General features: G+C 43.1%; 1 protein-coding gene across 1 annotated transcript in view; it reads right to left on the bottom strand.

Moving 5' to 3' along the window:
• Window positions 1-19,862, bottom strand: part of LOC133611266 (disintegrin and metalloproteinase domain-containing protein 12-like) — a 212,974-nt gene that overhangs the window by 106,288 nt on the left and 86,824 nt on the right. Inside the window, exons 4-5 of the mRNA XM_061967965.1 lie at window positions 8,825-8,903; window positions 3,248-3,324 (exon numbers count right to left, since the gene is read on the bottom strand). Of these exons, the coding sequence (XP_061823949.1) occupies window positions 3,248-3,324; window positions 8,825-8,903 (156 nt within the window). The remainder of the gene's footprint in view (window positions 1-3,247; window positions 3,325-8,824; window positions 8,904-19,862) is intronic.

The following is a 19,862-nucleotide window of genomic DNA, read 5'->3' on the forward strand; positions in this document are numbered from 1 at the left end:
GTCGTGTCCTCCGGAACAAAGAGGAAAAGAACCATCCGGACTGTTCTAGGCGCAAAGTTGAAAAGGCAGCATGTGTGATGGTATGGGGGTGTGTTAGTGCCCAAGACATGGGTAACTTACACATCTGTGAAGGCACCATTAATGCTGAAAGGTACATACAGGTTTTGGAGCAACATATGTTGTCTTCCAAGCAACGTTATCATGGACGCCCCTGCTTATTTCAGGCCATGTAACACAGTGGTAAAAATGCAACTTTTTTGCAATGTGATGCCTGCAACATGTTTCTAAAAAGTGGCAAAAAAGACTGAGAAAGTTGAGGAATGCGCGTCAAACACTGATTTGGAACGTCCCACAGGTGAACAGGCTAATTGGGAACAGGTGGGTGCCATGATTGGGTATAAAAGCAGCTTCCGTGAAATGCTCAGTCGTTCACAAACAAGGACGGGGCGAGGGTCGCCACTTTGTCAACGAATGCGTGTCGAACAGTTTAAGAACAACATTTCTCAACCAGCTATTGCAAGGAATTTAGGGATTTCGCCATCTACGCTCCGTAATATCATCAAAAGGTTCAGAGAATCTGGAAAAAAGGCCGAAAATCAACATTAAAATGCCTGTGAGGCGGTACTGCATCAAAAACCGACATCGGTGTGTAAAGGATATCACCGCACGGGCTCGGGAACACTTCGGAAAACCACTGTCAGTAACTACCGTTCGTCGCTACATCTGTAAGTGCAAGTTAAAACTTTACTATGCAAAGTGAAAGCCATTTATCAACAACACCCGGAAACACCGCCCGAGCTCATCGAAGATGGACTGATGCAAAGTGGAAACGTGTTCTGTGGTCTGACGAGTCCACATTTCAAATTGTTTTTTGGAAACTGTGGACGTCGTGTCCTCCGGAACAAAGAGGAAAAGAACCATCCGGACTGTTCTAGGCGCAAAGTGTAAAAGCCAGCATCTGTGATGGTATGGGGGTGTGTTAGTGCCCAAGACATGGGTAACTTACACATCTGTGAAGGCACCATTAATGCTGAAAGGTACATACAGGTTTTGGAGCAACATATGTTGTCTTCCAAGCAATGTTATCATGGACGCCCCTGCTTATTTCAGGCCATGTAACACAGTGGTAAAAATGCAACTTTTTTGCAATGTGATGCCTGCAACATGTTTCTAAAAAGTGGCAAAAAAGACTGAGAAAGTTGAGGAATGCGCGTCAAACACTTATTTGGAACGTCCCACAGGTGAACAGGCTAATTGGGAACAGGTGGGTGCCATGATTGGGTATGAAAGCAGCTTCCGTGAAATGCTCAGTCGTTCACAAACAAGGACGGGGCGAGGGTCGCCACTTTGTCAACGAATGCGTGTCGAACAGTTTAAGAACAACATTTCTCAACCAGCTATTGCAAGGAATTTAGGGATTTCACCATCTACGCTCCGTAATATCATCAAAGGGTTCAGAGAATCTGGAAAAAAGGCCGAAAATCAACATTAAAATGCCTGTGAGGCGGTACTGCATCAAAAACCGACATCGGTGTGTAAAGGATATCACCGCACGGGCTCAGGAACACTTCGGAAAGCCACTGTCAGTAACTACCGTTCGTCGCTACACCTGTAAGTGCAAGTTAAAACTTTACTATGCAAAGTGAAAGCCATTTATCAACAACACCCGGAAACACCGCCCGAGCTCATCTAAGATGGACTGATGCAAAGTGGAAACGTGTTCTGTGGTCTGACGAGTCCACATTTCAAATTGTTTTTTGGAAACTGTGGACGTCGTGTCCTCCGGAACAAAGAGGAAAAGAACCATCCGGACTGTTCTAGGCGCAAAGTGGAAAAGCCAGCATGTGTGATGGTATGGGGGTGTATTAGTGCCCAAGACATGGGTAACTTACACATCTGTGAAGGCACCATTAATGCTGAAAGGTACATACAGGTTTTGGAGCAACATATGTTGTCTTCCAAGCAACGTTATCATGGACGCCCCTGCTTATTTCAGGCCATGTAACACAGTGGTAAAAATGCTACTTTTTTGCAATGTGATGCCTGCAACATGTTTCTAAAAAGTGGCAAAAAAGACTGAGAAAGTTGAGGAATGCGCGTCAAACACTTATTTGGAACGTACCACAGGTGAACAGGCTAATTGGGAACAGGTGGGTGCCATGATTGGGTATAAAAGCAGCTTCCGTGAAATGCTCAGTCGTTCGCAAACAAGGACGGGGCGAGGGTCGCCACTTTGTCAACGAATGCGTGTCGAACAGTTTAAGAACAACATTTCACAACCAGCTATTGCAAGGAATTTAGGGATTTCACCATCTACGCTCCGTAATATCATCAAAGGGTTCAGAGAATCTGGAAAAAAGGCCGAAAATCAACATTAAAATGCCTGTGAGGCGGTACTGCATCAAAAACCGACATCGGTGTGTAAAGGATATCACCGCATGGGCTCGGGAACACTTCGGAAAGCCACTGTCAGTAACTACCGTTCGTCGCTACATCTGTAAGTGCAAGTTAAAACTTTTCTATGCAAAGGGAAAGCCATTTATCAACAACACCCGGAAACACCGCCCGACCTCATCTAAGACGGACTGATGCAAAGTGGAAACGTGTTCTGTGGTCTGACGAGTCCACATTTCAAATTGTTTTTTGGAAACTGTGGACGTGGTGTCCTCCGGAACAAAGAGGAAAAGAACCATCCGGACTGTTCTAGGCGCAAAGTTGAAAAGCCAGCATGTGTGATGGTATGGGGGTGTATTAGTGCCCAAGACATGGGTAACTTACACATCTGTGAAGGCGCCATTAATGCTGAAAGGTACATACAGGTTTTGGGGCAACATATGTTGCCATCCAAGCAACGTTATCATGGACGCCCCTGCTTATTTCAGCAAGACGATGCCAAGCCATGTGTTACAACAGCGTGGCTTCGTAGTAATAAAGTGCGGGTACTAGACTGGCCTGCCTGAACAACTTAAGCTGTACATCAAGCAAGAATGGGGAATAATTCCACTTCAAAAATGTGTCTCCTCAGTTCCCAAACCTTTACTGAGTGTTGTTAAAAAGAAAGGCCATGTAACACAGTGGTGAACATGCAACTTTTTTGCAATGTGTTGCTGCCATTAAATTCTAAGTTCATGTTTATTTGCAAAAACAAAATTAGTTTGTCATTTAGAACATGAAATATCTTGTCTTCCTCTATAAGTCAAACTTGAAAGCAGTCGTAAATAAATAAAAAATAAAAAAGTGTTCTTACCGTAGGCCCGAGCAGGCGCTGAGGGTGACGTCAGAGTCGGGATGCGCCTGCACCGTCCCGTGATAGTAGCAGTTCTTCTACAAGACAAACATTATCACTAAGTGTAACGTGGCCAAGAGACAAAAGTATTCATGGTCTAAATTGTGCGTTCCAAACAAAAGGTCATTAAGTGGACGATGCTGCATGACATCATCGCACATGACATCATCGCACAGCTGGAGGGTCGCCACGCTGCCGGTAACTTCCGAGTTACGGCGCAAGATGCTGATGTAATATACTTTAATGACGCTACATGTAAAAATAGAACTCTGTGCTCTTAGGCAGTGTGTGACCTACATTAGATGACCTCGGGCTAATAAAACATGAGGCAGGAAGGGAAGTGACTATTTTTTTTGGTGTGTTTTCAGCATATACAGGTAATGTAGTCACACACTTTCCTAATTACTATTAATATATGCAAATACATGTTTCTCACATCACAGCAACTTTATTTTAGTTCCACACACCCCAAAAGCAGTGAAGTTGTAAGTAAATGGTAAATAAAAACAGAATACAATGATTTGCAAATCCTTTTCAACTTATATTCAATTGAATAGACTGCAAAGACAAGATATTTCATGTTCTAAATGACATAACCTATTTTTTTTTTGCAAATAATCATTAACTTAGAATGTAATGGCAGCAACACATTGCAAAAAAGTCGCATTTTTACCACTGTGTTACATGGCCTGAAATAAGCAGGGGCGTCCATGATAACGTTGCTTGGAAGACAACATATGTTGCTCCAAAAACTGTATGTACCTTTCAGCATTAATGGTGCCTTCACAGATGTGTAAGTTACCCATGTCTTGGGCACTAACGCACCCCCATACCATCACACATGCTGGCTTTTACACTTTGCGCCTAGAACAGTCCGGATGGTTCTTTTCCTCTTTGGTCCGGAGGACACCACGTCCACAGTTTCCAAAAACAATTTGAAATGTGGATTCGTTAGATCACAGAACTCTTTTCCACTTTGCATCAGTCCATCTTAGCTGGCGGCGTTTCTGGGTGTTGTTGATAAATGGCTTTCGCTTTGCATAGTAGAGTTTTAACTTGCACTTACAGATGTAGCGACCGACTGTAAAGTTAAAGTTAAATTACCCATGATTGTCACACACACACTAGGTTTGGCAAAAAAAAATCTGCATTTGACCCATCACCCTTGATCGCCCCCTGGGAGGTGAGGGGAGCAGTGAGCAGCAGCGGTGGCCGCTCCAGGGAATAATTTTTGGTGATTTAACCCACAATTCCAACCCTTGATGCTGAGTGCCAAACAGGGAGGTAATGGGTCCCATTTTTATAGTCTTTGGTATGACTCGGCCGGGGTTTGAGCACAACCTACCGATCTCAGGGCGGACACTCTAACCATTAGGCCACTGTAGTTACTGACAGTGGTTTTCTGAAGTGTTCCTGAGCCCATGTGGTGATATCCTTTACACACTGATGTCGCTTTTCGATGGAGTACCACCTGAGGGATCGAAGGTCAAGGGCTTGCCGCTTACGTGCAGTGATTTCTCCAGATTCTCGGAACCTTTTGATGATATTACGGAGCGTAGATGGTGAAATCCCTAAATTCCTTGCAATAGCTGGTTGAGAAATGTTGTTCTTAAACTGTTGGACAATTTTCTCACACATTTGTTCACAAAGTCATCTGTGGTCAGACCACAGAACACTTTTCCACTTTGCATCAGTCCAGCTTAGATGAGCTCGGGGCCCAGCGAAGCCGGCGGCGTTTCTGGGTGTTGTTGATAAATGGCTGTGGCTTTGCATAGTAGAGTTTTAACTTGCACTTACAGATATAGCGACCAACTGTAGTTACTGACAGTGGTTTTCTGAAGTGTTCCTGAGCATATGTGGTGATATCCTTTACACACTGATGTCGCTTTTTAATATATTTTACACACTGATGTCGCTTTTTGAAGCAGTACCACCTGAGGGATCGAAGGTCAAGGGCTTGCCGCTTACGTGCAGTGATTTCTCCAGATTCTCGGAACCTTTTGATGATATTACAGAGCGTAGATGGTGAAATCCCTAAATTCCTTGCAATAGCTGTTTGAGAAATGTTGTTCTTAAACTGTTGGGACAATTTTCTCACACATTCGTTCACAAAGTCATCCGTGGTCAGACCACAGAACACTTTTCCACTTTGCATCAGTCCATCTTAGATGAGCTCGGGGCCCAGCGAAGCCGGCGGCGTTTCTGGGTGTTGTTGATAAATGGCTGTGGCTTTGCATAGTAGAGTTTTAACTTGCACTTACAGGTGTAGCGACCGACTGTAGTTACTGACAGTGGTTTTCTGAAGTGTCCCTGAGCCCATGTGGTGATATCCTTTACACACTGATGTCGCTTTTTAATATATTTTACACACTGACGTCGCTTTTTGAAGCAGCACCGCCTGAGGGATCGAAGGTCAAGGGCTTGCCGCTTACGTGCAGTGATTTCTCCAGATTCTCGGAACCTTTTGATGATATTACGGAGCGTAGATGGTGAAATCCCTAAATTCCTTGCAATAGCTGGTTGAGAAATGTTGTTCTTAAACTGTTGGTCAATTTTCTCACACATTTGTTCACAAAGTCATCCGTGGTCAGACCACAGAACACTTTTCCACTTTGCATCAGTCCATCTTAGATGAGCTCGGGGCCCAGCGAAGCCGGCGGCGTTTCTGGGGTGTTGTTGATAAATGGCTGTGGCTTTGCATAGTAGAGTTTTAACTTGCACATACAGGTGTAGCGACCGACTGTAGTTACTGACGGTGGTTTTCTGAAGTGTCCCTGAGCCCATGTGGTGATATCCTTTACACACTGATGTCGCTTTTTAATATCTTTTACACACTGATGTCGCTTTTTGAAGCAGTGCCGCCTGAGGGATCAAAGGTCAAGTGCCGCCTGAGGGATCGAAGGTCAAGGGCTTGCCGCTTACGTGCAGTGATTTCTCCAGATTCTCGGAACCTTTTGATGATATTACGGACCGTAGATGGTGAAATCCCTAAATTCCTTGCAATAGCTGTTTGAGAAATGTTAGTTCTTAAACTGTTGGTCAATTTTCTCACACATTTGTTCACAAAGTCATCCGTGGTCAGACCACAGAACACTTTTCCACTTTGCCTCAGTCCATCTTAGATGAGCTCGGGGCCCAGCGAAGCCGGCGGCGTTTCTGGGGTGTTGTTGATAAATGGCTGTGGCTTTGCATAGTAGAGTTTTAACTTGCACTTACAGGTGTAGCGACCGACTGTAGTTACTGACAGTGGTTTTCTGAAGTGTTCCTGAGCCCATGTGGTGATATCCTTTACACACTGATGTCGCTTTTTAATATCTTTTACACACTGATGTCGCTTTTTGAAGCAGTACCACCTGAGGGATCGAAGGTCAAGGGCTTGCCGCTTACGTGCAGTGATTTCTCCAGATTCTCAGAAACCTTTTGATGATATTACGGAGCGTAGATGGTGAAATCCCTAAATTCCTTGCAATAGCTGTTTGAGAAATGTTGTTCTTAAACTGTTTGGACAATTTTCTCACACATTTGTTCACAAAGTCATCCGTGGTCAGACCACAGAACACTTTTCCACTTTGCATCAGTCCATCTTAGATGAGCTCGGGGCCCAGCGAAGCCGGCGGCGTTTCTGGGGTGTTGTTGATAAATGGCTGTGGCTTTGCATAGTAGAGTTTTAACTTGCACTTACAGGTGTAGCAACCGACTGTAGTTACTGACAGTGGTTTTCTGAAGTGTTCCTGAGCCCATGTGGTGATATCCTTTACACACTGATGTCGCTTTTTAATATCTTTTACACACTGATGTCGCTTTTTGAAGCAGTACCACCTGAGGGATCGAAGGTCAAGGGCTTGCCGCTTACGTGCGGTGATTTCTCCAGATTCTCGGAACCTTTTGATGATATTACGGACCGTAGATGGTGAAATCCCTAAATTCCTTGCAATAGCTGGTTGAGAAATGTTGTTCTTAAACTGTTGGGACAATTTTCTCACACATTTGTTCACAAAGTCATCCGTGGTCAGACCACAGAACACTTTTCCACTTTGCATCAGTCCATCTTGGATGAGCTCGGGGCCCAGAGAAGCCGGCGGCGGTTCTGGGTGTTGTTGATAAATGGCTGTGGCTTTGCATAGTAGAGTTTTAACTTGCACTTACAGGTGTAGCGACCGACTGTAGTTACTGACAGTGGTTTTCTTAAGTGTTCCTGAGCCCATGTGGTGATATCCTTTACACACCGATGTCGCTTTTTAATATCTTTTACACACTGATGTCGCTTTTTGAAGCAGTACCACCTGAGGGATCGAAGGCCAAGGGCTTGCCGCTTACGTGCAGTGATTTCTCCAGATTCTCGGAACCTTTTGATGATATTACGGACCGTAGATGGTGAAATCCCTAAATTCCTTGCAATAGCTGTTTGAGAAATGTTGTTCTTAAACTGTTGGACAATTTTCTCACACATTTGTTCACAAAGTCATCCGTGGTCAGACCACAGAACACTTTTGCACTTTGCATCAGTCCATCTTAGATGAGCTCGGGGCCCAGCGAAGCCGGCGGCGTTTCTGGGTGTTGTTGATAAATGGCTGTGGCTTTGCATAGTAGAGTTTTAACTTGCACTTACAGGTGTAGCGACCGACTGTTGTGACTGACAGTGGTTTTCTGAAGTATTCCTGAGCCCATGTGGTGATATCCTTTACACACTGATGTCGCTTTTCGATGCAGTAATGCCTGAGGGATCGAAGGTCAAGGGCTTTCCGCTTACGTGCAGTGATTTCTCCAGATTCTCTGGACCTTTTGATGATATTCATAGCGTAGATGGTGAAATCCCTAAATTCCTTGCAATAGCTGGTTGAGAAATGTTGTTCTTAGACAATTTGCTCAGGCATTTGTTGACAAAGTGGTGACCCTCGCTCCATCCTTGTTTGTGAATGACTGAGCATTTCACGGATACCCAATCATTGCACCCACCTGTTCCCAATTAGCCTGTTCACCTGTGGGATGTTCCAAATAAGTGTTTTGATGAGCATTCCTCAACTTTCTCAGTCTTTTTTGCCACTTGTCCCAGCTTTTTTGAAACATGTTGCAGGCATCAAACTCCAAATGAGCTAATATTCACAAAAAATAACAAAGTTTACCAGTTCGGACGTTAAATATCTTGTCTTTGCAGTCTATTCAATTGAATATAAGTTGGAAAGGATTTGCAAATCATTGTATTCTCTTTTTATTTACCATTTACACAACCAATAGGTCAGCTGTTAAAAGGAGATTCCATAATAAAACCCTGATAGCAACATTGGATGAAAATCATTCTGAATGGGGAAAAAAAAAAAAAAATCAAAGAGCTTATCAACAAGTAGGCCACTGGATAAAATGTTGTGCCAGAGGCTTCGACACACAAACTAAGGTCACACACACACACACACACACACACACACACACACACACACACACACACACACGTCGTCGTAGTGATGAAAACAACCTCAGCAGCACATTAAAAACCTGATTTAGACTTCCCTCCCTTGATAGTTGCGTGTTCGTGGGCCGTACCGTCACGTTGTGAGGATTGCTGACGGCGCCTCCGTCCTCCTGGTAGTGAGTCTCTGTGTAGTGGCTGGCAAACAGACCTCTGAGGAAAGGACACACACACAAAAAAATAGTGTTTTTTTTTTTTTTAAAACAAGCAGAAAAAACATGTTTACAAGTCGATTGGGTGTTGCTTGCAAGGACTTAAAACATGTTGAAAGAGCCATATTGGACCAAAAGTACAAAAAAGCAATCTGTCTGGAGCCACGAAAAATTAAAAGACTTATATAAGTGTTATAATGAAGGCAACACATGATGTAAGTGGCTATATTAGTTATATTAGCCTACTATCAAAATGACTTTAAAAGTCTTATATAAGTGTTATAATGAAGACAACACATGATGTAAGTGTCTATATTAGCCTACTATCAAAATGACTTTAAAAGTCTTATATAAGTGTTATAATGAAGACAACACATGATGTAAGTGTCTATATTAGCCTACTATCAAAATTACGTTAAAAGTCGTATATAAGTGTTATAATGAAGGCAACACATGATGTAAGTGTCTATATTAGCTATATTAGTATACTATCAAAATGACTTTAAAAGTCTTAAGTGTTGTAATGAAGGCAACACATGATGTAAGTGTCTATATTAGCCTACTATCAAAATGACTTGAAAAGTCTTATATAAGTGTTATAATGAAGACAACACATGATGTAAGTGTTTATATTAGCCTACTATCAAAATGACTTTAAACGTCTTATATAAGTGTTACAATGAAGGCAACACATGATGTAAGTGTCTATATTAGCTATATTAGCCTACCGGTACTATCAAAATTACGTTAAAAGTCGTATATAAGTGTTACAATGAAGACAACACATAATGTAAGTGTCTATATTAGCCTACTATCAAAATGACTTTAAAAGTCTTATATACGTGTTATAATGAAGGCAACACATGATGTAAGTGTCTATGTTAGTTATATTAGCCTACTATCAAAATGACTTTAAAAGTCTTATATAAGTGTTATAATGAAGGCAACACATGATGTAAGTGTCTATATTAGTTATATTAGCCTACTATCAAAATTACGTTAAAAGTCGTATATAAGTGTTATAATGAAGGCAACACATGATGAAAATGTCTATATTAGGTATATTAGCCTACTACCAAAATGACTTTAAACGTCTTATATAAGTGTTATAATGAAGACAACACATGATGTAAGTGTCTATATTAGCCTACTATCAAAATGACTTTAAAATTCTTATATAAGTGTTATAATGAAGACAACACATGATGTAAGTGTCTATATTAGCTATATTAGCCTACTATCAAAATTACGTTAAAAGTCTTATGTAAGTGTTATAATGAAGGCAACACATGATGTAAGTGTCTATATTAGCTATATTAGCCTACTATCAAAATTACTTTAAAAGTCTTAAGTGTTGTAATGAAGGCAACACAAGATGTAAGTGTCTATATTAGCCTACTATCAAAATGACTTTAAAAGTCTTATATAAGTGTTACAATGAAGGCAACACATGATGTAAGTGTCTATATTAGCTATATTAGCCTACTATCAAAATGTCTTTAAAAGTCTTATATAAGTGTTATAATGAAGGCAACACATGATGTAAGTGTCTATGTTAGTTATATTAGCCTACTATCAAAATTACTTTAAAAGTCTTATATAAGTGTTACAATGAAGGCAACACATGATGTACGTGTCTATGTTAGTTATATTAGCCTACTATCAAAATGACTTTAAACGTCTTATATAAGTGTTATAATGAAGACAACACAAGATGTAAGTGTCTAAATTAGCCTACTATCAAAATGACTTTAAAAGTCTTATATAAGTGTTATAATGAAGACAACACATGATGTAAGTGTCTATATTAGCCTACTATCAAAATGACTTTAAAATTCTTATATAAGTGTTATAATGAAGACAACACATGATGTAAGTGTCTATATTAGCTATATTAGCCTACTATCAAAATGACTTTAGAAGTCTTATAGAAGTGTTATAATGAAGGCAACACATGATGTAAGTGGTTATATTAGCTATATTAGCCTACTATCAAAATGACTTTAAAAGTGTTATACAAGTGTTATAATAATGGCAACACGTGATGTAAGTGTCTATATTAGCCTACTATCAAAATTACTTTAAAAGTCTTATATAAGTGTTATAATGAAGACAACACATGTTGTAAGTGTCTATATTAGCTATAACAGCCTACTATCAAAATGGCTATGTGTCGCAGGCTGACGCAAATCGTTGTTGACAGAAATGTTGAAATGTAATATTTATTCTACACATTTTTACAACATTGGAAAACATTGGTAAAACTTCTCAGAAGGTGAGATGACTCCTGGTAATGACTGTCTTAGAATGGCCAAAGGTACAGATGTGTGTGTCCAAGTTCTAATGGAAGCTGGGTAACGTTTGCCGTGGTCTGGAACAACATGGCGCACTAACAACTATCAGAAATGCAGCCAATAGATGTAGCTTGCAGTCATGCAGGCTGGACCAAATATGCCTGATTTAGCACTCCAAAACAAGTCAATAACACCAACAAAGCTCACCTTTGTGCATTCACGCACAGTATAAAACGTTTGGTGGACAAAATGAGACAACGAAGGAGTGGCATAAAACACGTCTTTCTGTGGCAGCGTCGGAGAAAGTTATATATGTAAACAAACTGTTGAGTCGCCATCCACACAACGGTGAGTTCAAGGGCCGCTGAAATTAGTAGGAAAAAAAGGACGTTCGCCAAATAGTCATCAGTGAAGCATGTTTAATATAAACTGTGGGCTTTCTGACAATTAGGAAGGTTTATGTGTCATGTTTGTCCTCCTACAGAAACCATATTACAACAAAAAATATATTTTCCACCCCATTTTTTGTCCATTTCCATACATTTTTGAAAAAGCTCCATGGAGCCACCAGGCCGCCGCTAAAGAGCCGCATGTGGCCCTCGAGCCGCAAGTTGCCGATCCCCGACTTAAAGGATGACATTTGGCATCCTCCATGATTAGAAGATGTTACATGCAGAATAGAAGTAGAAATCTCTAGCCCGGGGACATTTTGCAGCTGCATCACGCCGTGATGATCTCACACGTGCGCGTGACGTGAAGCTGAACAAAAAAACATGAGGTTTTCATATTTACAGTTTGTCCCCAGGCGACATGATGCAATACACCTATGTTATTAATCAGTTGATGTGTGCATTGATGACACATGACGTCAGCATACTTCTTCATATTGGAAGCAAAATAAAACATATGCGAGACACTCATTTGACCCTTTCACAATAAAGTTCCCCCTGTGTTTCCACCAAAAACTACCCAGGCGGATTTAGCTCTTCAGGAACCTTACAGAGTTCCTCCTAGTGTTAGAATAATTATGTATATATTATCACGCAACTTTTATGCTTAAGTGCCGTTGCTATAATTATTGTCAATTGTGCGGAAGTGGTATTTTTTCTTTTGTCTGTGCAAAGCTGGCAATCCAAAAGATTGCAAGCCAGTCTGGTATCAGTGTTTGTGTCCAGGAACGGCCTGCTGACTGCCAAGGCCGAACACCGCCGTGACGCAGACAGAGCAGAGACAAGGCGATATCACCAGCGTCAACACATTTGCATTTATTCTATAATGATATATTGTGTCTAACTGGTGTTGTCAAGATTTCCCCCTTCCCTCAGTGACAGCTTTAGTGATGTAAACAGGGACCTCCAAAATAAATAGAGGAAGCACGCGGGCTGGAATTTTAGAACATAGTTTGGATCTGTAACTGTCAGAAAAATTGTATGTAAATTATCAAAAAACTTTCCGTTCCCTGAGTTCCCAATGAACAGGCTGTCTTTGTTGCACCAAGCAAAGGCTTGGAAAATTCCATTGCGTACGATGGGAGGACAAGGTTGACTTGGTTGACAAGACGCTGCAGCATCGCGTGGACATCGGGGGCGGTACCACTGGATTGGCAGACCGGGGTGGTGGTTCCTCTCTTTAAGAAGGGGAACCGGAGGGTGTGTTCTAACTATCGTGGGATCACACTCCTCAGCCTTCCCGGTAAGGTCTATTCAGGTGTACTGGAGAGGAGGCTACGCCGGATAGTCGAACCTCGGATTCAGGAGGAACAGTGTGGTTTTCGTCCTGGTCGTGGAACTGTGGACCAGCTCTATACTCTCGGCAGGGTCCTTGAGGGTGCATGGGAGTTTGCCCAACCAGTCTACATGTGCTTTGTGGACTTGGAGAAGGCATTCGACCGTGTCCCTCGGGAAGTCCTGTGGGGAGTGCTCAGAGAGTATGGGGTAACGGACTGTCTTATTGTGGCAGTTCGCTCCCTGTATAATCAGTGTCAGAGCTTGGTCCGCATTGCTGGCAGTAAGTCGAACCCGTTTCCAGTGAGGGTTGGTCTCCGCCAGGGCTGGCCTTTGTCACCGATTCTGTTCATAACCTTTATGGACAGAATTTCTAGGCGCAGTCATGGCGTTGAGGTGATCCGGTTTGGTGGCTGCAGGATTAGATCTCTGCTTTGTGCAGATGATGTGGTCCTGATGGCTTCATCTGGCCAAGATCTTCAGCTCTCGCTGGATCGGTTCGCAGCCGAGTGTGAAGCGACTGGGATGGGAATCAGCACCTCCAATTCCGAGTCCATGGTTCTCGCCCGGAAAAGGGTGGAGTGCCATCTCCGGGTTGGGGAGGAGATCTTGCCCCAAGTGGAGGAGTTCAAGTACCTCGGAGTCTTGTTCACAAGTGAGGGAAGAGTGGATCGTGAGATCAATAGGCGGATCGGTGGGGCGTCTTCAGTAATGCGGACGCTGTATCGATCCGTTATGGTGAAGAAGGAGCTGAGCCGGAAGGCAAAGCTCTCAATTTACCGGTCGATCTACGTTCCCATCCTCACCTATGGTCATGAGCTTTGGGTTATGACCGAAAGGACAAGATCACGGGTACAAGCGGCCGAAATGAGTTTCCTCCGCCGGGTGGCGGGGCTCTCCCTTAGGGATAGGGTGAGAAGCTCTGTCATCCGGGAGGAGCTCAAAGTAAAGCCGCTGCTCCTCCACATCGAGAGGAGCCAGATGAGGTGGTTCGGGCATCTGGTCAGGATGCCACCCGAACGCCTCCCTAGGGAGGTGTTTAGGGCACGTCCGACCGGTAGGAGGCCGCGGGGAAGACCCAGGACACGTTGGGAAGACTATATATCCCGGCTGGCCTGGGAACGCCCCGGGAGGAGCTGGACGAAGTGGCTGGGGAGAGGGAAGTCTGGGCGTCCCTGCTTAGGCTGCTGCCCCCGCGACCCGACCTCGGATAAGCGGAAGAAGATAGATGGATGGATGGATGGATGGATGGATCAGTATTTGAACCTGACACCTAGCTAGGAACCTTTTCTGTCCAACGCTGATTGGTCGTTCCTAAAACTTCTTTTTTCGAACCAACGACCGCCAATACTTATGTCTTTCTTATTTCTTGTGTATTTCTATTGCAACAAACTTGACAACGGAGAGAAAGAAGAATGAAAGGCGCTTTGTGGGGACATCTTAGTGCTGAAGAACGCTGATCAGTGGAACTCTTTTGGAGTGTTTTTACTCAGTCGTAGTCTATAGAGTACATGCATTTATTGTTGTTTATTAGTTTTTACAAAGTTAATTTCGTTACGCAAAGCTACTAGAAGTGGACGGACTCCTTTAAATGTATTCACGGACTCGAAGCTGCTTAGTACCCTGACTTCATTGGATAAATGTGAAATAAAGGAGGTAGGACACGAGTGGAACGAAGGTAGATAACATCAAATATTAACTATTTACTTTATTACATGTTGTAATAAATCCATTAGATTAAGACCTTTGGCAGTTTTAAGCCGGTAATTTCCAGAAGTTATACCACCCTCTATAAAAAAGCTTTTATAATTGTAAAGGGCGATGTTTTATCAACTGATTGCAATAATGTAAATTTGTTTTAACTATTAAATGAACCAAAAATGTGACTTATTTTTTCTTTGTGAAAATATTGGACACAGTGTGTTGTCAAGCTTATGAGATGCGATGCAAGTGTAAGCCACTGTGACACTATTGGTTTTTTTTTTTTGTCTAATGATAATGTCAATGAGGGATTTTTAATCACTGCTATGTTGAAATTGTAACTAATATTGATACTGTTGTTGATAATATTCATTTTTGTTTCACTACTTTTGGTATGTTATGTGTCGTGTTTGTGTCTCCTCTCAATTGCTCTGTTTATTGCAGTTCTGAGTGTTGCTGGGTCGGGTTTGGTTTTGGAATTGGATTGCATTGTTATGGTATTGCTGTGTATTGTTTTTTTGTTGGATTGATTAATTAAAATAAAAATAAAAAATAAAAAATTTAAATAAATATCTACCGTAAATGAAAAAAAAATCGATTTTTGAAAAATGAGAATCGATTCTGAATCGCACAACGTGAGAATCGCGATTCGAATTTAAATCGATTTTTTCCCACACCCCTAACGTTTACCAGACAATCTGTCACTCCTAATCGCTAAATCCCATGAAATCTTATACGTCTAGTCTCTTACGTGAATGAGATAAATAATATTATTTGATATTTTACAGTAATGTGTTAATAATGTCACACATAAGTCGCTCCTGAGTATAAGTCGCACCCCCGGCCAAACTATGAAAAAAACTGCGACTTATAGTCCGAAAAATACGGTAATCAAAAGGTTTAGAAAATCTGGAGAAATCACTGCGCATAAGCCATGATATTACGGCCCTTCGATTCCTCAGGCGGTACTGCATCAAAAAGCAACATCAGTGTGTAAAGGATATCACCACATGGGCTCAGGAACACTTCAGAAAACCACTGTCAGTAACTACAGTTTGTCGCTACATCTGTAAGTGCAAGTTAAAACTCTACTATGCAAAGCCACAGACATTTATCAACAACACCCGGAAACGCCGCCGGCTTCGCTGGGCCACATCTAAGATGGACTTGTCATGACGGGGTGGGGTTGCAGCTAGCTGTGAAGTTTGTTCTCCCAGGATGCAAACAGACTTTTCCGGACAAGGGTAGCAGGTAGAAACATATTTATTAATCTAACTACAAAATAACAGGCAAAAACTCTCTTAACTGTGGCATGAAATAAACAAGACTTGCGTAGAGGGTTGCGTGACAATAGCGTGAAGCAAACAACTAGCATAAACTATAGCATAGCAAGAAACAAACAACTAACATAACTATGGCATGGAACAACTATGAAACTGGCATGAACCAACTAACCTGAACTATGGCATGGAACAACTATGAAACTGTGGCATGAAACAACTAACATGAACTATGGCGTAGAACAACATGAAACTGTGGCATGAAACCAATAACTAGCATAACTATAGAATCAAACCTGAAAACGAGCATTGACGCCAGGACTGACTGGCAAAGGCGGTTTAAATAGTCTGAGTATAAGTCGCACCCCCGGCCAAACTATGAAAAAAACTGCGACTTATAGTCCGAAAAATACGGTAATAGTCTCCTTTTCAGGTGAGAGGACGCTAAAGGCAGTGCCTTTAAGGCACGCCCCCAATATTGTTTGTCCGGCTGGAAATTTTGGACATTACTACTTGCCGTAGTTTTGAAGCAATGCATGATGGGAATCCGGATGTTGTGTGTCAGTGTATTAACGTGGCGGCTGGAATAAACCGTGCCTGCCTACTTTATGGGTTCTAGATAAACCTATGGATAACGGAGACATATATAATAGTCTCCTTTTCAGGTGAGAGACGACGCTAAAGGCAGTGCCTTTAAGGCACGCCCCAAATATTGTTGTCCGGCTGGAAATCGGGAGAAATTCGGGAGAATGGTTGTCCCGGGAGACTTTCGGGAGAGGCACTGAAATTCGGGAGTCTCCCGGGAAATTCGGGAGAATGGTTGTCCCGGGAGACTTTCGGGAGAGGCAATGAAATTCGGGAGTCTCCCAGGAAATTCGGGAGAATGGTTGTCCCGGGAGACTTTTGGGAGAGGCACTGAAATTCGGGAGTCTCCCGGGAAATTCGGGAGAATGGTTGTCCCGGGAGACTTTCGGGAGAGGCACGGAAATTCGGGACTCTCCCGGGAAATTCGGGAGAATGGTTGTCCCGGGAGACTTTCGGGAGAGGCACTGAAATTCGGGAGTCTCCCGGGAAATTCGGGAGGGTTGGCAAGTATGCCACTCAACCATATGATGAGACTGATTATTATATATGAGACTGTGTTAATAATGACACACATAAGTCGCTCCTGAGTATAAGTCGCACCCCCGGCCAAACTATGAAAAAAACTGCGACTTATAGTCAGAAAAATACGGTAATAGTCTCCTTTTCAGGTGAGAGGACGCTAAAGGCAGTCGCCCCCAATATTGTTTGTCCAGCTGGAAATTTTGGACATTACTACTTGCCGTAGTTTTGAAGCAATGCATGATGGGAATCCGGATGTTGTGTGTCAGTGTATTAACGTGGCGGCTGGAATAAACCGTGCCTGCCTACTTTATGGGTTCTAGATAAACCTATGGATAACGGAGACATATATAATAGTCTCCTTTTCAGGTGAGAGACGACGCTAAAGGCAGTGCCTTTAAGGCACGCCCCAAATATTGTTGTCCGGCTGGAAATCGGGAGAAATTCGGGAGAATGGTTGTCCCGGGAGACTTTCGGGAGAGGCACTGAAATTCGGGAGTCTCCCGGGAAATTCGGGAGGGTTGGCAAGTATGCCACTCAACCATATGATGAGACTGATTATTATATATGAGACTGTGTTAATAATGTCACACATAAGTCGCTCCTGAGTATAAGTCGCACCCCCGGCCAGACTATGGAAAAAACTGCGACTTATAGTCCGAAAAATACGGTAATAGTCTCCTTTTCAGGTGAGAGGACGCTAAAGGCAGTCGCCCCAAATATTGTTTGTCCGGCTGGAAATTTTGGACATTACTACTTGCCGTAGTTTTGGAGCAATGCATGATGGGAATCCGGATGTTGTGTGTCAGTGTATTAACGTGGCGGCTGGAATAAACCGTGCCTGCCTACTTTATGGGTTCTAGATAAACCTATGGATAACGGAGACATATATAATAGTCTCCTTTTCAGGTGAGAGACGACGCTAAAGGCAGTGCCTTTAAGGCACGCCCCAAATATTGTTGTCCGGCTGGAAATCGGGAGAAATTCGGGAGAATGGTTGTCCAGGGAGACTTTCGGGAGAGGCACTGAAATTCGTGAGTCTCCCGGGAAATTCGGGAGAATGGTTGTCCCGGGAGACTTTCGGGAGAGGCACTGAAATTCGGGAGTCTCCCGGGAAATTCGGGAGAATGGTTGTCCCGGGAGACTTTTGGGAGAGGCACTGAAATTCGGGAGTCTCCCGGGAAATTCGGGAGAATGGTTGTCCCGGTAGACTTTCGGGAGAGGCACTGAAATTCGGGAGTCTCCCGGGAAATTCGGGAGAATGGTTGTCCCGGGAGACTTTCGGGAGAGGCACTGAAATTCGGGAGTCTCCCGGGAAATTCGGGAGAATGGTTGTCCCGGGAGACTTTCGGGAGAGGCACTGAAATTCGGGAGTCTCCCGGGAAATTCGGGAGAATGGTTGTCCCGGGAGACTTTCGGGAGAGGCACTGAAATTCGGGAGTCTCCCAGGAAATTCGGGAGGGTTGGCAAGTATGCCACTCAACCATATGATGAGACTGATTATTATATATGAGACTGTGTTAATAATGTCACACATAAGTCGCTCCTGAGTATAAGTCGCACCCCCGGCCAAACTATGAAAAAAACTGCGACTTATAGTCCGAAAAATACTGTATTAGTCTCCTTTTCAGGTGAGAGGACGCTAAAGGCAGTCGCCCCCAATATTGTTTGTCCGGCTGGAAATTTTGGACATTACTACTTGCCGTAGATTTGGAGCAATGCATGATAGGAATCCGGATGTTGTGTGTCAATGTATTAACGTGGCGGCTGGAATAAACCGTGCCTGCCTACTTTATGGGTTCTAGATAAACCTATGGATAACGGAGACATATATAATAGTCTCCTTTTCAGGTGAGAGACGACGCTAAAGGCAGTGCCTTTAAGGCACGCCCCAAATATTGTTGTCCGGCTGGAAATCGGGAGAATGGTTGTCCCGGGAGACTTTCGGGAGAGGCACTGAAATTCGGGAGTCTCCCGGGAAATTCGGAAGAATGGTTGTCCCGGGAGACTTTCGGGAGAGGCACTGAAATTCGTGAGTCTCCCAGGAAATTGGGGAGGGTTGGCAAGTATGCCACTCAACCATAGGATGAGACTGACATGAGGGCAAGTGAGGATGTGTGGTTTTATTCCACTACATATTGGATTAGTAGGTTGCACGTGAGCCGTAATTCCCAGCAAATGCTCCCGTGTTGCATTTTGCTGACATGATTGGGAAAGCCAGCTTACGCCAAGATGATACACGGTGTATTAGGGCGACATGTTAAAAGCTGCCTGTAATCAACAAGTTGGCCATCTGACAAAGCTTTTCTCTGCCAAAAGTCTTTTTCCAATAAACTCTCGTCATCCATCAACACACCAGAAGCTCTCAAACTCAATTGGAAGCAAAACAAACATATTTAGTGCACCTCCCAGAAAACCGGCTCGTCTTATCGGCGTGAAAAAATCTGCTTTGCCTTTGCACCGCAGAGCTGGTGTAATTGCCTGACTCAGTGATAATCGATGCGGCGCGAGTGTTGTGAGTCTCCAGACGCGCGGCGTCTAATTTGGGATGCGCTAATGGCCGCACAGGTTAATTGTGATGAATGAGCCGCTCCTTAATGGCTAGGAGATAGAAAAATAAATGGCCTTCAAAATTATCTCCCCTTTGCCTGTTCGGGGGCCTCACAAACAATCGATCAATGTGAACTCATAAAAAAAACAACTTTGTGCTATGTATAAACCAAAGGTCTCAGACACGCAGACCCCACCTTAATATGAAAATTGAATGTTAGTGCGGCCCGCGAGTTTTATATGAATGGCGCATGACAGCGTCATACTTGTCAACCCTCCCGATTTATCCGACAGACTGCGAATTCCA

The sequence above is a fragment of the Nerophis lumbriciformis genome, linkage group LG02 (assembly GCF_033978685.3).
Source record: "Nerophis lumbriciformis linkage group LG02, RoL_Nlum_v2.1, whole genome shotgun sequence".
Lineage (NCBI taxonomy): Eukaryota > Metazoa > Chordata > Actinopteri > Syngnathiformes > Syngnathidae > Nerophis > Nerophis lumbriciformis.